Source organism: Bacillus rossius, chromosome 18 (assembly GCF_032445375.1).
Source record: "Bacillus rossius redtenbacheri isolate Brsri chromosome 18, Brsri_v3, whole genome shotgun sequence".
Taxonomy (NCBI): domain Eukaryota; kingdom Metazoa; phylum Arthropoda; class Insecta; order Phasmatodea; family Bacillidae; genus Bacillus; species Bacillus rossius.
The window spans coordinates 7,327,875-7,346,976 of NC_086345.1; the positions used below are offsets into that span (position 1 = coordinate 7,327,875).

Consider the following 19,102-nt stretch of genomic DNA (forward strand, 5'->3'; position numbering starts at 1 on the left):
ACGTGACAGCGATGAAGTGTTAAAAGAAAGGACTAATTTCACATGTGTTTAAAAATAAAATCCAAACATCCTTTTCGGCTGGCTAAACATTGAACATATCCGGATTCGTCAAAGGCAAGTGAAGTACGCAAGGTTGTAAACATGTAACTGCATTACTTTCTGATTAATTTTAATAAAATTATGCATACCTCCAAAAAAATTTCAGTTAAAATTAGTATTGTATTGGTGTTTGTATTAAAATATAATGTATACCGGGTATATTTTTATTGTGTTTTAAGGTTTGTTGACTTTTGTACCTCATGTACTTTTGGTGAAAAGTGAAAATGTAATTATGTAGGTATTATTTATTATCAGGGCCCAAAGCATAACTTTATGTTCGTTGGCCGAAAATGAATTGAAGTTATACTTGTATATCTAAGAAAAATATTTGTATTTTGTATTAATGTAAGTATTTTATTATGTAAATTTTTATTACCTACAAATATTTTGTACTCATAATATCTAGTTTCTATTTGTCTTAAGACATAATCAAATTATACACTCAGCAAAAAATATTTATTGGTTCGCAATTTTTCATTGTTACAATATTTTAAAATGTAAATTTGCTATTCAGCAATATCAAATTCTAAAACGTGAGTAAAAATTATCATTAAATTATATCAATGGCATATTTATTGGATTAGTATTCCTTGCTCCTAATCACTTACTCTGGTTGATTACCTTCTGTATAACCTCAGTCAGTGATCATAATTTATGTACACCTTTTCCCCACTAAGACGATTCAGGTGCAGATTCTGGAGCAGTGTTTTTTTATGTACGGATGTGTCAATAAATCCGTCAGTTTGTGGGTGGTGTTGGGGGGGGGGGGGGAATTACTACTCTTAAAATATCACTTTATCTGTATGCTTGATAAAATATACTTTGGTTAGCTCCCTCCGAAATATTCTTATACAACCTATGACGTGTAGCCTACTCCTTAGATATTTTACTTCCAACACGTTTGATTGCGTAGAGAAGGCGATTCTTCGAGTATGTGGCCCTTTCAGAATTAAATTATTATTATTAGTTACAACTGATGTTTATTTCGAGCCTCTTTGACTTCCAGTTCATACATAAAAGACGAACTACCAGTGATGCTTGACGTCACCAGTAGGGATAGCGTGAAGGAGCTCCTCATTTCACCAGACGCGATTGACATACACAAGTATTTATATTGCAATAATAAATTACTAAATGATAGCTTATTTTTCGAAAATATGATTATGTTTTTTTTACAAGAAGTACGAATGCCAGGACATTTACAAATAACATCGTTTTTAAACATCACATATAAAAAAAGGAAGTGTAATCAAAAGCCATAAGCTGCAGGTCAGCTAAAAACGGAAACCAAACATTTTTCTAGCTCTAGCCTCATGTATACATGCTTAAAAACATAATACATTTAAAACACTAAAATTAATGCAATAACCTGCAATATTTTGAAGACAGATATTCAGCTACAAAATATTCTCTGATAGTATAAAAAGTTTACCTGTATATATAGTTGCAAAGAAAAATACAGTCCTAATGAGATATCAAATATAGCAAATAATACCGCTTTGCAACATAACGTCATGCTATTAGATGGTCAACGTTCAACTGTTTGTGTAATACACATACGCACACACCTGTGACAAAATGTGTAAAGAAATAAAATTTGTAGGAGCGCAAAACCTTTGTAGTACACAGTTAAAAAATATTATTATATTTTTTACGGGGGCAGGAAAACTACATTACTGGCCAACTTATTTGAATGTAGCGGTTAGTTGTGAACGAGCGTTCTTGGAAAAGAGACCAAATCTTGATAGTTTTGGCCACATAATCACCACAGTAAAACATACAATTTGTATATTGTATAAGTGTAGTGCACCAAATTAATATTTATTATAATTACCTTGGGTTGCACTCGGTTACGTACGGGTTTCTAACTGAAATGTACCAAAAATAGTAATATTTATTCTCTTGCGCTTTGTTGAGGATCGAGCAGTCTTGGATGGGTGTATGGGAAAGGGACAGAGAGGCAAAGGGATTGGAAATCTAATGCTAGCCGAGGAAGAGTACACCCTTCCCCACCCCCCTCTCCCAGACCGGTCGTAAACATGACACCCCGCTGGGCGATAAGAATTCTGAGAACAGCGTCCTCTTGCCCACCCCCCTCCTTTTTCCGCGTGTCGCTACATCGTTCAACAGTACTGCTAATGCGCTCTGTTGAGGACAAAGATAACTACGCGTGTCTTTGCCCGCTCACGAGAAACTCAGGATCTTAGCCTTAAAAGTATTCAGCTGTAACAAAAGTCTCCCCATATCTTAAAACATAGTTGTACAGTTATAAAATCTTTTTTTTGTGTACATTGTTAAATTTCTTTGTTTATAGGTACATATCACCTTCTTAGATTTTAGTGTTTTGACAGGTTCTGTAAGCCATAGAATCAAGATGTACATAACAAGAGTCAGGAATCATGATATATAAACTTTTATGTGTTAACCTTGACTTATTAATTATAAAGGGTATACATTTAATGTTTTACATTATTTGATTTTGTATAAATTATTTACTAAGTATTATCGGCATGTGTTTGTAAGTAGATGAGAGAAAAATTGCTAAATTTCTTGTGTGAGAGTCGAGTAATAAATGCTTGTGGGTGTGGAAGTTATAGTTCAATGTGCTGTTAGCTTTCAAGCTTGTACGTGTGCTGTTATAGTCAGTTTGTCGAGCTTAGGGAAAAAAAACATGAAACACCTGAATCGTGACATTTTAAATTTCTGTTTGAAAAAGGAATTGCCATGAAAATGTGTCATGACGAGGAATATTAATAAAATGGTTAGCCATACAAAGGTTCGTCCTTTACTGCTAACCCATTAACTGTGCCATGCATATTGTATTTGGGTTCAGTCTTTGCTTGCTTGCAATGCTGTTGTGCGTAATTATAATTTATGCAATCAATAGCGCCTCGGAGCGCTACTGTAGAGGCCCTACTCTTCGGACTATGTCGATGTTGGAAAGTAGTGAAAAAATGTGTATCACTTGCTTTCAATAGAAATAAAATTTGTTTACATATTTTGGTCAGGAAAAAATTAGCTAACTTGGTTCTGTATGTACTTAGGCAGACTTGAATAAATAATTACGACATGAACTATATAACAGCTGTGTGAATTTTCTTTCTCATGAGCTTTTTGTTCTTTAAAACCATGAGGTGCATATGTTATATTCAGGAATTTTATTGTTTTGTTCAGCATATTAAATAGAATTAAATTGCAAAATAGTTTTGCTGTAGCTACCATATATTGTTCAAGTTAGAAACAAGTTTTTATGGTTTTATTTTTTGTCCAATTTCATTATACGTCGCATTATTATGATAAAATAATTTGTAATAAATTTGTCTAAATCAGATATATTCAGAACAATAAAAATAAATTAGCGAGCATTTTGGTTTGAACGTGACTCAATAAGAGATGCACAATAAAACAAAAACAAAAAAAACTAATTTTTGTGAGCCATGAGGTAAATTTTTTGTCCATAAATGACATACATTTTAAAGTTTTATTATTATTATTATTATTATTATTATTTTTTTTTTTTTTTTTTTTTTTGTGATTTGAATTGAGTTTTGGGTAAAATGCTTCTCTATTCTGTAATATAACTAGCATTTCGGAGCTACATGGCGCATTAATTTGCATTTCGGGGATATGCTTTGATTTGACATGATTTTCAGTGTTATTCAGGTTATATCGCAATTCACCATGTAATCCTGCCCGTGGTCATAGTTCAGTCGATTGCCGTGCTACATTGGTTGGGGAAGTGGTGTTGGCAGTTGCCCAGCCGTGTCTTGCGCAGCGCCAACATGATCTCGAGCAGACACCTGCCGTCCTGATCAGGGGAGCAACAACAGGGGGGGGAGGGTATTTGCCCCCCCCCCCCCCCCCCCTCTGAAACCTTGAAGTGGGGGCAAACGGGGGCAAAGAAAGTGCTGTGTAATCAATTTTTAGATAATAAAACTGCTTAAATAGCATCATTTTCCACCTTATAATACAAATTTTCCCGGGGGAGGACCCCCCGCTTCAATAGAGGGGATCGATGATTGTTTATGAAAACGTATATTGCCCCCCCCCTCCCCCCTGGAAATTTAGTTGTTGCGCCCCTGGTCCTGATTGTGGTTGTCTCCAGGTAAGGGCGTATCAGCCTCTTTCGTGGGGAGCAGGGTCCATTATGCCATGGCATACAGTAACAAAATGAAGGTCATCAGTTACTAAACAAATTGTTCTTGTGAACAGTAGTTTGTGTGGATTAGTTAAAAACATTCCAGCCACAGCTCCTTGCTCCTTGTGGTCCCATTGTGTAAGTGTCCCCCCCCCCCCCCCCCCCTCCTTCTGGCCCCTGGTCACGCCCGCGTCTCCGGGTGCTTCGACCGGCCACAGGGGTTTCATGTTCGTGAATAGTTAGCTGTTCAATTCAGCATTTAAAACGAAATAATTTTTTTTGAATAATCGTTACCGATACAGCAGGTGGAATTTATTCACAAAAAATTTAATGGAAAAACAAAAAAAAAACATGACATATAAAACTTAGAAAATTATAATGAGAAATTTCAATCTTTGTTTTGCAACATCATACGTATTTTCTTTTTATGTGTAACAAATAGTTAGCCAATATGATTAAAATATATTAAAAATACAATTTTTTTTAAAATGATTATCAGTTGGGTCAGCAAAACAAGTCTCAAAGTGAAAATTTTACTTGATTGAGAAAATGGCATTGTCAGGTATTTTATTTTCTTGAATTTTGCACTTTGTTAAGGTTCAATACATCTCTCTTTCTGAATTTTACATCAATTTTCTTGGACATCTGTTAAGATGAAACCTAATGTTTCACTTTAGGTTGAAATTATATTTTGAAAATATTCAATGTTCATGAATAATTATTTGTTAGATTTGAAATTTGGTTTTAAAAAAAAATCACAGAAGCCTTTTCATACGTTTTTACTGTTTCTAAAGCCCCTGCCACACTGTCAAACTAGCTTCCTACACCTTGCAATATGTTGTGTCACAAGGTGGAGGGTTATGATGTCACTAGCGCAGCCATGTTTGTTTAACAAGTTGGATGACTTCAGTTTCCAGCAAATATTTTGCATATAGGACAGGTTATAACATATGTTGGATGCAATTGGCCAATCAAAATGGTGCCTAGCGAAAATGGAAACTACATTTGTTTCCGTCACAAAAAAATCTTTAAAATTGCATAGAATACATAGGAAATTTAATAGGTTATAAAATGAAATAACTAAAATAATGTTAATATGGATGTGTAAAAAGAAAATTATGTTGCTATAACATAACATATGACTCAACATTTATTTTATTGTGTAACAAATATTATTGTGAGTAAAATTAATGAATTTTTTTTTAAAATCTACAAATCCATAAATAATGTAATAAGTTCAAAAATTCTGTCCAGAACTTTGATGCATTATTTAATTTCAAAATGAGATAAAATAAAAAAGTTTGAGATAGTTCAAAAATACACTTTGATAGTTTGACATTTAAAAAATATATATTTGAGGTTATCTGTCCAAATTTATTTGATTGATTAAATTGGATGCTTTTTTTCCATTGACAAGATGTTAATCCTGAATCAAAAAAAAAAATAATGAACAAGTACTAAGTATAATTATGGTGACATTTGAACTGACTCTGTATGATCTCTTGTTTCAGTTTTGCCGAGATAACCGCCTCCATTATCCTGAAAGCGGGAGTTCCCGTGTACTTGTTCTCGAGGTTGTGTCCGACACCGTTCGTTCCATTTGCCATTCGCCAGCACAACCTCCTGGCAGGCATCATGATCACTGCTTCGCACAACCCCAAAGAGGACAACGGCTACAAAGTGTATTGGCAAAATGGGGCTCAGGTAACTTCCGTTCTGGAGCACGCCTCTACACGATCTCTGAAGGTCAGGAGCCAGGCACAGAATCTAGGAGATAGCGATAAGAATAATATATTTTTGTGAGCAGTTTTAATTTTATATTAACATTAAAGTATTCAACTGTATCTATATATAGCAACTTGGTAGAATATCTGAAAATTGGTGTTAACTTATTATAATTTAAATACCGTCCCAGTTTCTTGGAACGAGTAAATTTTCGTGTGTTATTTTTACATCGTTACGAGTTTGAGAAGACCTTTTTTTTCCAATTCCAATCAAAGTTGGAGACTAAGATCTAAGTCTTCGCTTAAGACGAAGTCAAAGTCCACTTAAATATTTTTTCTACTGTAAGAAAAATCCATGGATACAATTCTGGATGCATGAGTTGGTGTTTAATCAGCACAACCAGCATACCTCACACAATGTAGGGAACATTTAGCAAGATAACAAACTGCCACTGCTTGTAAATAAAAAGCAAAAATTTGCAAAACCAAAAATAAATATGTGAAAGCAAGATTAACTACTATATCAAGATTTTTTTTCCTGTTAAATTTATAAGTATACAAACACTTAATAAACATAAATAATCTGACATTTTTTTTTACAAATGATTTTCTCTCTCTTTTGTGTAGTTATATATGTACAGTGTGAATTAGACAAACAATTTTAAAATTTATATGCTCTCAGCAGAATCTTACGTATAGTGTAACTGCAATTTAACATTATTAAACCCTTAGTGCTTAGTGACAAACAAATGTTTGCAGCTTGAGGATTTCCTTTACCGCACTCTCTGCGCTGTCTGCCCTGAGAAGGGGAGGTGGTGGGGTCTATGCTTGGGAGAAACAGTTACCTGTTCATTATCATCTTTTCCTATTGCCAGGTCCCAAAATGTGAAAGGTTTCACATTTTTGGACCTGGCAGTAGGAAAAGACGATAACTCCCTCAGAAATAATATAATGGTTAACTTTACTCTGGCAGCATTCTGAGGCTCTGCCAGTAATAGTTGCTATTGAGTTACATCGTTTACTTCACAATAAACTCACACATGCACTTGTTCACCATCCACCATCTTTACGTATTTATTTTATTTGTTCATTTATTTAGTGAAATTAATATTTTTCTTAGTTCCCCGCTTTTACAATATAGTTAAAGGGATGTAAACAAAAATTATGTATAACACTAGTAAAGACTTAAAAAGAAGCAGGATGAAAAAAAATCAATGTACAAAACAAAAAAATAAAATGCTGTTGAATAAACACTAAAAAATTGGTGGCTTTCATTAAGGGCCGGTTTTATGACCCCCGGCTAAACCTCCGGCTAAAATTTAAACCGCAGGCTAGCTCTTATTTCGGTTTTATGTCTCCCAGTTAACGTCTACCTTCCAGTTAAAAGTTCCCGCTAAACTAGCGGGTGGATGAACCGGCCGCTAGCTGCTTAACCGGAGGCTAAGCGACAGAAAATAAAATGGCGATGTATCAGGCGAGGTTAGTTTTTGATAGTGATGATGACTATTTGAGGAATTCTATTGAATATTTGCAGGATGCGATGGAATAATTTATTACTAAATATAAAATGCTTCGCCGTATTTATCAAAGTTTTATTAAAAATTACATGAAAGTGTAGTCACGCTTTTAGATTCTCGTTGAGTCATATTATTATTTGACTTTAATTGATCACGAAGTACATAAACGTATGCAATGTATATAAACTTAAATGTTCCTGCTTAAGAATATGTGTAAATTAGTGCATTTTAAAATTGGAAAACGAGGGTTATTATTACCTATAAAATATGTGTTTTCGTGGAAGTTGTATCTGTGACATATGCCAGTAATGAAATGCACTTCATACGACTTCAGACGTGTTTCTAATTCAATGAATACAATTGAATGTGAAAATAAATGTTACCCAATTATCCCTTCCCTATCTTACAAACCTTTAGGTACTTATTATCTACCTGCCACGCAAGTGCAAAACGAAAACAGCACTGGAATTATTCTGTTTCCCGTATCCAAGTTTTTCTTTTGATCCTATCGGCATGACCCTTTATATGTTGCGGGGAAGCTAACCCTCACAGTATAATTGATATTTTATTTTAAATATAATTATTGCCAGTGTAACCTAGTGTGTCAAGATTATATTACTTTGATAAATTTTAATATCTGACATCTATATTACTTTCGACTGTGTAGATAAACTTTGACATAAATAAAATATGATTACTGCAGAAGTTAATTTAAAACAATATTTAAATATTCGTATCTAGCATTGCCTTTAATAGTTGGGCACACAACACGAATCAAAAGTTCTTAAAATATCAGATTTAAAAGTTTTTGCTGGCTAATTTATAACTCAGTTATAGTCAACAGTCCTCTATTTCTCTACCACTGGGATAGTATCTAGTTGCAATTATTCCTATTTGTACCCCACATACCTGATGAAACTTCATGTACCAGTACATTGATGCCAATCATATTGACACCTGAACACTCTTTCTTCATTCATTATACAAGTTTGGTGATTTAATTCCAATTTAAATCACCTAGTTCTTGGCATACATTTCTTTAATTATTGCATACAGCAAAACATTTTATTCAGAACTCACTATTAACAATCCAAAACTTCCATTTTTAATTTAAAATTTTTTTTTTTACAAGTCAGCAAAGATATTGCACTTTTTTGCAAAAACAAAGCACATAAAATAATATAATCTTTTCTCATAGCGTTCATTCGAGTCCAAAGACAAAATAAAAATTATTCAGTTTCATAGTGCTGTGAGTATGGCACATTTACAATGTTGGTCTTGTTTTACATTATACTTGCTGTTTTAATTAAGAATGTTGAAAAATCCTGTACATAACACAAAATACCTAACATATCACGATACAAACAAATTATGTCAGGTCTTGTAAAAATGTATTTCTTTCGTATACCTACATTTTACAATCATAATTAATTCACCAGTGAATATGTCTAGGATCTCTCTACCTACTAAATTAAACAGCAAGCATCCTATACCACAAACTAATTCCATCAGGATCGGATTAATTTTGATACGTGATACGAAACTATTAGTACAAAAATTAAACCTACACCAGTGAAATGAAAATCGACAAATATTTTCCCGAAACAGGGTCTATATTATTTGATTATGAAATAAATTTATGAAAGAAATAAGTGTTCTCTAGCAAAAATGTCTTATCCCTATTTATTTGTTTGTATAGAATTACTTCGTTAGTTTTGGCTTAATAAATCATGAGTTTAAATACAAGAGTAAAGTTGAAAACACACGATTTTGAATATTATTGTAATTTTATGGTTTAATACAAAGCAGGTTTGACGTCGAAGTAGTTTTTGGTTAATTTAATTATATCTGTTGCAAGATAAAGTTCGCGGCATATTTCTTTACTGCAGCTGTAAACATTACGATTCACAATACAAACAAACAGCTGACTAACATTCTACCAGAAAAAAAACTCTCGCAACAAAAGTTACCAAATTCTGGTTTATTTTATTACCAACACACCCATTATTACACCACACACTTCGTCAGGTTCCGGTTAGCCAACCGCAGGCTAAGTATGGGTCATAATACACCCCTCGTTCGTTAACCGGAGGGTAGCCTAACCTGAGGGCTAGCTAACCTGAAGATTTAGCCGGGGGTCGTAAAACCGGCCCTAAGAGTATAAAAAATATAAAAACTCTTTTAGTGAAGGCTTAAATCTAATAAACTATTGTGTGTTTTTTATTAACATGTACCTTTTTTTGAATTTTTTTTTTTATGTCTTCTGTACTTAAATGTCCGTGCTGGTGTTGTCTGTACCTCAATGATGTTTGCTCTCCTCACTGTGAATACGAATGCGTTGTGTTGTCAGATCATCCCGCCGCACGACAAGGGCATCCAGGGCCAGATCCTGGGGAACCTGGAGCCGTGGCCGGGGTCCTGGGACACCTCGGCGCTGGGGGCCAGCGACATGCTGCGAGACCCGCTGCAGGCGGCCCGGGACCAGTACTTCAGGACGCTGGGCGGCTCGGTGCTGGACGCCCGCCTCAACTCCGGCACGTCCCTCAGGTTCACGTACACGGCCATGCACGGCGTGGGCCACGCCTACATGGCGGAGGCCTTCAGGAGCTGCTGCTTCCAGGTAGCGCGCACACATCCGGGACTGTTTGCCCATTGCCAAGAGGGGTTCACAACCGAGAGTACCGGGTATTCCTGAGACTTTCGATATACGTAGCAAAAGAAGCGGGATTTTATAATTGTTGGCAGTTAGGGTATTCCGAACCATAGCCCAGTTTCAGTATTTCGCCATTTCGGTACTAGTCTTCAACGGACCCGAAAATTCCCAGCACTTTCGATACTAGGTAGTTTTTTTTTTAAATTAACGGAACAGGAGTCGGTGGTTGAAATAGTAATAGTTTTGAATGATTAAACAAGTTTTAGTGACCAAAAGTAAAAAAAAAAAAAAAATAAACATTCGTTTAGCAATTTTTAATTGCAAAAAGTATCTACTAACGTGAACAAATAAATCACTTTATTCTTAATCATTATCTATGGGGAAAAAATAACATTCAAACAAATAATTGTTTTAGCGCATGCAAAATCACTCAGTTATTAACTTAAATTAACATTTATTCTTTTCATAACAAACTTAAAAGAAAAAATTATGGTAATTTAAAGAATATTGGTGCAACACTCACAGGCACGCATACAGCTGTCCGAACACTGACTGATGACTGAGAAACGCAGGCGGAACGCCGGTTCGGGGCGGTAGACTCGTTCCCTTCACCCAGTCTGCATCATCGCTTCACCAGAGGAGAGTAACCTTAGCACGCAGTAAAAACAAAATTTTATGCTTTTGTTGTCGAGTCCCGAAAGTACAGAAAGAACTGGGAATCAATTTTAAAATCTCGCTTCTTTTACTGTATCAAAAGTATCAGGAATACCCAGTACTTTTGGGATCGAGATTTCTCGGTTCTGAACCCCACTTGGCAATGGGCAAATAATGGATACCATTACAGTTACGGATATGTACATTTTTTTAACCTATCCGTTAACAGATACAATACTTTGTGTAAATAATCACAGTGCAGGTCTAGACAAACACAAGACTGTAAAGTCTTAATTGAGATAATGTGGACCGCACCTACCTCAGATTAAGCAAAATTTTGGCTATCTCGGATATAATAAGGAAATTGTCTTGGCCCACTGGCATCATTTATCAGAGTGATGTTCTTCCAGGTGTTCTTCGGTGTAGATGCTTTCAGGTCGCTCCATGATTTGCCCAACCAGTAAGTGGCAGCTTTGAGGTTCAAATCTGTAGGTTTTCAACGATAGTCACATCATTTTCTAGATCCATCCTCAAGCATTTGTTTCAACAGTCTGCCAGTAATGGCGCTTAAGGCCAGCTCGGGTGATGTGGAACCTCGTTCAATTGAAGCTGAGTTAGTCGAGACACTACTGTAGGTGTATTTGTTAGTAATAATCATGAACATTAATAAAATTCTCAGTTGAAAACATTTCTAGGCAGATGACAGAAAACCATTTTACCTCATAAAATTTGTGCATAGCTTAATACACATTCAGCCTTTGATGAATAAACAAATACAACTTTCAAATATCGCAACACATTACTGCTTATTAACAAGCAGTGTTCATTAAAGCCGAATAAGAAAAAAAATTATTAAAATTTTTAACACGTCACTTATATTTCTTATAAACAGGAAAACCTGTAAGGTCCCTTGTTGCTGGCCAAATGTAAACAACAAACGAACCTCTGAAGTCCATATTCCAGTAACGAGCTAATATCCTTGCTACAAATAATTTTTGGCTTTGAGCTCAAAGGTATTGATTAAATCCAAAAGTAATAGTAAAATTACATGTTGCCGGTAAAAATACAAAACATTACTACAAGTTTGGCAGAGTTAGGCAGTGTTTTGCTTTGTACAAAAATGGTTGGTGTACTGCGCTGCACATAGTGTTCACAATATGACAGGTGACCATGTATTGCATATTTCTGGTGAGTTGTTCATCCTCTTAATATTGTAAGCAGTGGGTGTTAGCTTCAGCCGTGGTTCAATAAAATTGTTAATGCATTTGTGGACATAATTGTTTCATGGAATTCTATAAACATGCCTATTATATTCTTATAGTTCCTCCAATAAATAAGACACAAGTTTGGTACCGTATGATGACATAATCTGTTAAGCGGGTTTAGAGCTACCAAAATGTTCTTGTCTATGATTTCAAAAACGCAAAATTATTTAGAAGATTGTAGTTGTAGATGCAGATCAATTTCAAACAGGTCACACAAAAAGTTTGGGGAACCTTGAGTGGATTAACTTCTACTTTTTTATTACCACATACTATATCGCTTTGTAAAGTATTGGTTGTAATTTAGTGCATATAAAATCCATAAAATCAGGAATATCATATTTTGGCCAATACCAATACTTTACAGGGATACTCGAAAAATCGCAATGTTGCCAAGTATTTTGGATTTTCCATAATTTTACTGATTAAGATGTCCGGTTACAGAATTATGGAGTATTATTTATTAGTAACGTAATAAATAATCTGAAATAAGTTATCAGCATTTAGTACAAAAATCGTGCTCATGTAGCCTATGCAGCTCATGTGATTAAAGATTAACATTTTATAAAGTAGGTACGTAATATAAATATAATAAAGTAAATGTATAATATAAATATACAATAATATATAATATAAGCAATATATATTATATTATTTTTTTAATATTAAGTGGTTTGGAAACCTGTGTAATTTTTAAATTATTTTATGGATTAGTTTGTTACTGTATATGAGTGAGTGTTACTTACATTTTAGTCTTGTATTCTACAGGTACTTTATCGCATTTGTTTCACTCGTGTTTAATTGTTTGCATAAATGTGATTACTGCTGAGTAGGGGCGGACCCAGGCACTGGTAGTCTGGACTTCAGAACTCACAGCATCCAGTGCATACTTCACCCTTCTGGGGTCACGAGTCCCCGCCTGTGACCCCCTGCTGATGAGTGAGGGAAGTTGGAACAGAGACCGGCTATGACAGCTTCTGATTCCTCGTGTCAGTGTCCTTCTGCTGGTTTTCAATTAATTTAATTATTGTTTATTTGCTCATTTCCATGCTTGTAGAGCAGTTGTCGGTGCATCATGGTCTCTTTGTTGTCGGTATTCACTATTCAGACTTGGTTGGGCTGAAGCTTACAGGAAAGGGTGTAGTACCGGCTGTGAGTCTTGCAAACCCTCGGTGGCGCTGAGGAGCGAGGGGGCTGGGAGGGAAGGGAACACGTATCAGTGGGGCTGAGTTGGTGTGTAACTGTGCTGTGCCGAGTGCCCGCTGCTTAGCTCTTCTGGTTCATCCCGACCGAACTACGAAGCCCGGCTTGCACTGCTCAAGCAGCCTGATGCAGCTGTGCGAAGGAGCAGGCAGCGACGTCTGCTCAGAGGCGGACTCTGGCTCTAATTTTCGGGGGGGGGGGGGGGGGGGGGGGACTGGAAGGTTTTGGGTGGTCTCAACACCTACCATAATGTTAAAAATCAAAAGCCCCTCAAAGCCTGATTTGACAGATTTTGACGCCTTGAAAATATAATACTGAAACCGTTGTTTTATCTGGTTTTAAAGAGTGATAAATTAAAAATGGTACATAGGAAGATACTACAGCAATTAAAAAAAAAAAATTGCAAAATTTTACATTTTTACAAAAAAAAAGGTAGTTGTACCAACTCTTAAAGTACAGATGTGTACTGGAGTTGTTTATGTTATTATCAGGTGGAGAAGGGGGGGGGGGGGGGAAATTGCTCCACCATCCCTTCCATAGAACTGCACGAGGCATGTGGCCGACACCACAGGTCAGGTCTGGGTGAGTTAAGTTGGCACCAGGGCGCCAGTGGTGATGGCGTCTCATTGGTCGTGGCTCATAGGTGGTGTTTTGAAACACTTGGGAAGTCAGTTGGCAGGAGCTAGGGCGTAGCACTTCTGACCTGCGGTACATCTCGCTGGTCCGGCACTGGTAGTGACCAAGGGCAGCAGGGTGGCATTGTCGTCAGGTGTTTGGGAGGTGGTGTCGGAAAGTGAGTCTAGTAACATGTACAAAGCCACGGTGGAGACTTGAAACTGCTGACAAGCAAAGACATGACTTTCTATTACGAGATTCTCACTGTTTGATGTCTACCTTTGCCATTCCAAGAAAGAAGAACATTTGTGATTTCAAGTTTGTTATTGCATAATGCCGAAACAAATGGAAAAACCTCAAGTTGGGGTTGTAATAATCTATTGAAAGGAAAACATACCAAGAAAATAGTCCTGTTTGTGTCAACATGTAAATGAGAGTTTAAGGTAGCTTAAAATTTACTTTCCAGGTGAAGTAGTTACTTACTTTGAAACTAAGAACCCACATTGTAATGGAGTGTGTAAACAGTTTTTGATGGTTGTACAGGCTAATTATTGGTAGTTGTAGTCGCGTGTCAGCTGGCGCTTGTTCCCGGTGCCGGCAGCCGTTAGTGACGGTGGAGGAGCAGAAGGACCCCGACCCGGAGTTCCCGACGGTGAAGTTCCCGAACCCGGAGGAGGGCAAGTCCGCCCTGGACCTGTCCATGAGGACGGCCGACGCCAGCGGCAGCACCGTCATCATCGCCAACGACCCGGACGCAGACAGGCTGGCCGTGGCGGAGAAGGACGTGCAGTGAGTCGACACACGGGTGCTCGCTTGTGTGCCTGCCTGCATTGTTCATTGGCTGTATGTGTGTCATGCCCACCTCAAAAGTTCTCCAGCTGTCTTTGGGTGTTTCGTACTGAAACTGTTACCAGATAACATGAAAGTCAAAAACGATAGCCGGACGTCCGATGACGCCGGTGCCAGATGAACCACTGAGTCTTTCCTGGTGGCCACCAGGGTTGCTCGAGTTAATGGCAGCAAAATGGCGCCATATTTGAATTTTGAAGCATCCAACACTTTGGATTAGTTAATATAAATCTAGGGTAAACACTACAGTAGAACCCCGATTATCCGTGTTAATGAAGGGGACGAGTGAGTCGGATAATCGAAAATCGCGGTTCGCCGAGTCATGCTTGCCTCAAAGGTCATTAGCCCACAGACAGCCATCTGTGGACATTCGGAGATTACATATATACACATGCTTTGTGTGTGTGTGCGTTGTTGACATAGAAGCGGACTGCTTAGTGCTGGGCAGCAGTGGTTTTTAAGTCTTTCGTGTGCGGAGACGTGGGCACGCGAGTCGTTGTTGCACCGAGGTGTGTGACTAGCCGCCCGCCAGTCCGAGGGCCCAAGACAGCTGATAGCTGCCAAGGTCACGCATTCTTTTCATCGCCCGTAAGCGACGCTGCCACACTTAGCTCATTGCTCTGTTGTCAGTAACACCATCGGGCTGGTTATTGTTTTACAGAACGACTGCCTTCAAAATTCTTTTCGAGATAAGATTTTTCATACCAGTGCATTGAGACTTGATTTCATGGTTTTGAAACGGTGTCTCTGTCTCGTATAATTCACAGTGTTTTTATCCCCCTTTATTTATATGAATTTTAAATGTTAGATTTTTTATTTTTAGCTTGCTGAACGTGGACTTAGTGCAAAAACGACCTATTATGACTTAGTGTTGCAGATGGGTCGGAAATCTTATAACGACCACCTCTCTATAACGACCCTAATCTCGGGAACCGTGAGGGGTCGTTATATCTATTCTCCTTTCACTCTTAGCTGAGTTTTGAAATAAACAAACACCGTCGTATCACTGCGCCGCGTCAGCAAGTGATAGGCTGAATTTATCTTGCGTGCCAAGCACTAGTTGCAACACACACACTTCCGTACAGTCGGTGCTCATAAAATAACGGAGAAGTAATATAACAGGAAAATGGTTCTTCTGTCAAGCCTAGTTTTTTTAAAAAATTTGCGTCTGCTGTGATAAAATTACGCCACTTAATGGTACACCCTCCGACCTTTTCTGTTGAAACCATTCAAACAAACAAGCGTCCAAGCTGCTAAATGTGGATTCTTGCATCGTCTTGCGTTTATTTAATCCACTTGAAGTGTCAGCCTGTGAAGCAAACTGAAGGATTTTTTCGCGATTTTTTATGATGTCGCGCACTGTTGTGTTACCGACATCAAACTCAGTCGCAAGTTTGCAATCGTTTCTCCACTCTGAAATTTTTCTATAGTTTTTGTTTTGCTGTCGATGGACAGTACCATTCGCTTTCTTTTCTGTTCATTTGATGACATGATGAAATGTTGCGCTCAACACTTCCGCACAACACAAAGGTATAATCCGTCGGAATGCAGATCACTGTTACAATACATAAAATTATCACCACCTTCACGCTTCAACAACGTACACTAATGGAATGGACTGTCTCCATGCGCCGGGTAATCTCTGTGGCACGGCGCCGTGCTGCGCGCGGGAGTGTACAGTCCGGTCATGCGGACGTGAAATCGCGCACCGGTGTATAATCTATTCACGTAACATGGAACACAAAAATATTATGTACATACGTATGTATGTACTAGTATTTTTTTAAAACTTTCTGTGTATATAAACGTAACTGAGTCAAAGTACTTTGACCAACATACATTTTGCAAAGTATTTTAACATTTACATACATTTTGAATCATTGGTTATATGTAACTAAAAAATTGGACTTTATGGACATAAATCGCGGTTAATCCGCGAATCGGATGATCGAGTCGCGGATAATCGGGGTTCTACTGTATTTACAAATCCAACATTGGGCATGTTACAAATATAAATAAATAAAAGTAAATTGCTGTATTTATCCGAAATAATGCAACTCTTGACTATGATGTGACCCCAAACTTTTTAATTGTGAGTCAAAGAAAAGATTGTCTGGAGGGAAAAATCACTATTCAAACAAATGGATCTTGAAAATTCTGTAATTTAGTAAATTTTTTATGATATTTACAAGAGCTTTTGTGATTTGTGTGATTTATACTGTATCGTGTGCAGTTTGAATATAAATGTAGTGTAATGCTTACAGCCAAAATGATCAGAAGAAGGATGTGGGGGGGGAGACCTTATTTCATTAGCTCTATCTCTCCCCCTTCTCTCTCTGTGTGCATTCCTAAGAGTTATTGTCTCATCTGTCAGACGGTGGGAAGTTTAGGAAGCAATAAGGATGAACAGTTTAAAGTTGCCCAAGTGACCAGTTCATACCCAAGGCGTGTCTTTTATTATTTAACTAAGCTGTTCCTATTGTTGCTAATTCACGTTCCTCCAGCAAACAAGATAATAATTTTTCAATTTCAGCAGTTTTGGTAAAAAAAAACATCACATTTTCGGGTAAACACACGTATTTCACTTTGCGAGCCAGTTGCGGGATGAACGCCAGAGACCAACAGGAATGCGTGAGTGGCACTGACGTGGCTGGCTCCAGGGTCACGGACTCCAAGGCCTGGCGCCAGGGCTATGGGATATTCCCCCCCCCCCCCCCCCCTTGCCACTCTAGACGGCTCTCGCTGTCTCCTCGATGTGAAGTGGGAGATCGGGGTAGGCGCCAGCAGTGCTGACAAAGTCCAAGGGCTAAGGTCACAGCCAACTGTCTGGTCAGCCGAGTGAGGCAGGGGGCTGAGGCGGTGACTATGCTGGGTTGTCCTAGTCTGGTCAAGTTGAGGCTCTTAACACCGACCTTCCTGATCAAAGGGGGGAGTGATCCCATGACAGCTCTGTCGTAATTTCACTCGCTCTGGAATGTATAAAATGGATGTGTAAGCCGACTAAAGGGTGGGAGGACTGGACTGCTTGCAGGACGGGCGCGTGGCGAGTGTTTTCCGGCAACGAGCTGGGCGCTCTGCTGGGCTGGTGGAGCCTGCACTGCTACACCCGGACGCACCCCGGGGCGCCGCTCCGGGACGTCTACATGCTGTCCAGCACCGTGTCCTCCATGATCCTCGACACCATGGCCAGGGCGGAGGGATTCAACTTCATTGTGCGTCTCCTGCCGACTACTGCCCCAACCCTCCAGTAACATTCAGTCTCTAGTATTTGAAACATACAGATTTAAAGAAAATTTTTTTGGAAGAAACGTATTTTCAAAAATTTAATGCCGGCACGTCTAAAGTTTGTTGACCTATTTTGTTTCTTCTTACGTCTTATTACCGTTACCAAAGATATTGGAGAAAACATTCTCACATTCCATTGCTGTCACACTGCTGAAAATCGTTTTGCTGCAATTAAACATGTTTTTATAATTGGAAAAATAATTTAATTTTTTTTTCACTTGTATTTATTTTGCAAAGGATCGAGTCAGGCAACAACACGGAAAACAATAGTGTACACACAATTTTATTTCTTGGGTGGGGCAGGGGTGGGTTTACTGTTTACTTTCAAATTATTTCAGTTTGTTTGTGGTAATGATAGATTTTTTTAGGATTTGGTTTTGGGAGGGGTTGGGGATATATCCCTTCTATCTCCTCTGCATACCTCCGATGAAGAAGTTTTATCTGAGATTACGTTTATAATCTATTTAGTTTGGTTGAGTAACAACTAGACAAGATTTAATGGTTTTATTTTCAGGCCAATTTCATATTTAAATCAGGTGTTATTTTTTTTATTTATTATAAAATCTACCGTAATCGCTCGCGTAATGTCCGCAGTAATTTGACCACATTTTTGGCCCAAAAAATGGGGTGCGGACATTATGCGAGGAAAAATACAAAAATACAAAATTTGTGTTCTATTCAAGTCGTGCGTCTTTGTTCTAATGAGGAAGGCGGGGGAGGCAGCGACACGGCAAGAGGAAGAGAGAGGCAACGACTCCGTAAGGGGGAGAGGCAGTTCAATGACGGGGGGGGGGGGGGGGAGAGGCAGAGGCAGCGCTGTGTCTGGAGGCGAGAGAGGCAGAGGCGTGGCTTAACCTCCCTCCTGCCAGCTAGCCAGCCAACCAGACAAAGGAGTGTTGGAATCCTTGACCCACTTCCCTTCATCCTTCACTTCCCCTCTTCTGCTCCGACAACACTCCACATCAACACAGCGGCAGCGCGCTAGACCAGCTTTCTTATCTTTATGTCGTTTGAGATAGGACTAACTGCTTACGTCTGGCATGCCTCACGACGGTCCTACTGAGAACGGACACTTACAAAATCACCTCCCGCCGCTCACAAGA

General features: G+C 38.2%; 1 protein-coding gene across 2 annotated transcripts in view; it reads left to right on the plus strand.

The window, feature by feature from the left end:
- LOC134541468 (phosphopentomutase) overlaps positions 1–19,102 on the plus strand; it is a 67,978-nt gene that overhangs the window by 15,478 nt on the left and 33,398 nt on the right. For both annotated transcript variants that reach the window (XM_063384949.1, XM_063384951.1), the window contains exons 3-6: positions 5,749–5,941; positions 9,829–10,098; positions 14,467–14,654; positions 17,746–17,926. In XM_063384949.1, coding sequence (XP_063241019.1) covers positions 5,749–5,941; positions 9,829–10,098; positions 14,467–14,654; positions 17,746–17,926 — 832 coding nt within the window. The remainder of the gene's footprint in view (positions 1–5,748; positions 5,942–9,828; positions 10,099–14,466; positions 14,655–17,745; positions 17,927–19,102) is intronic.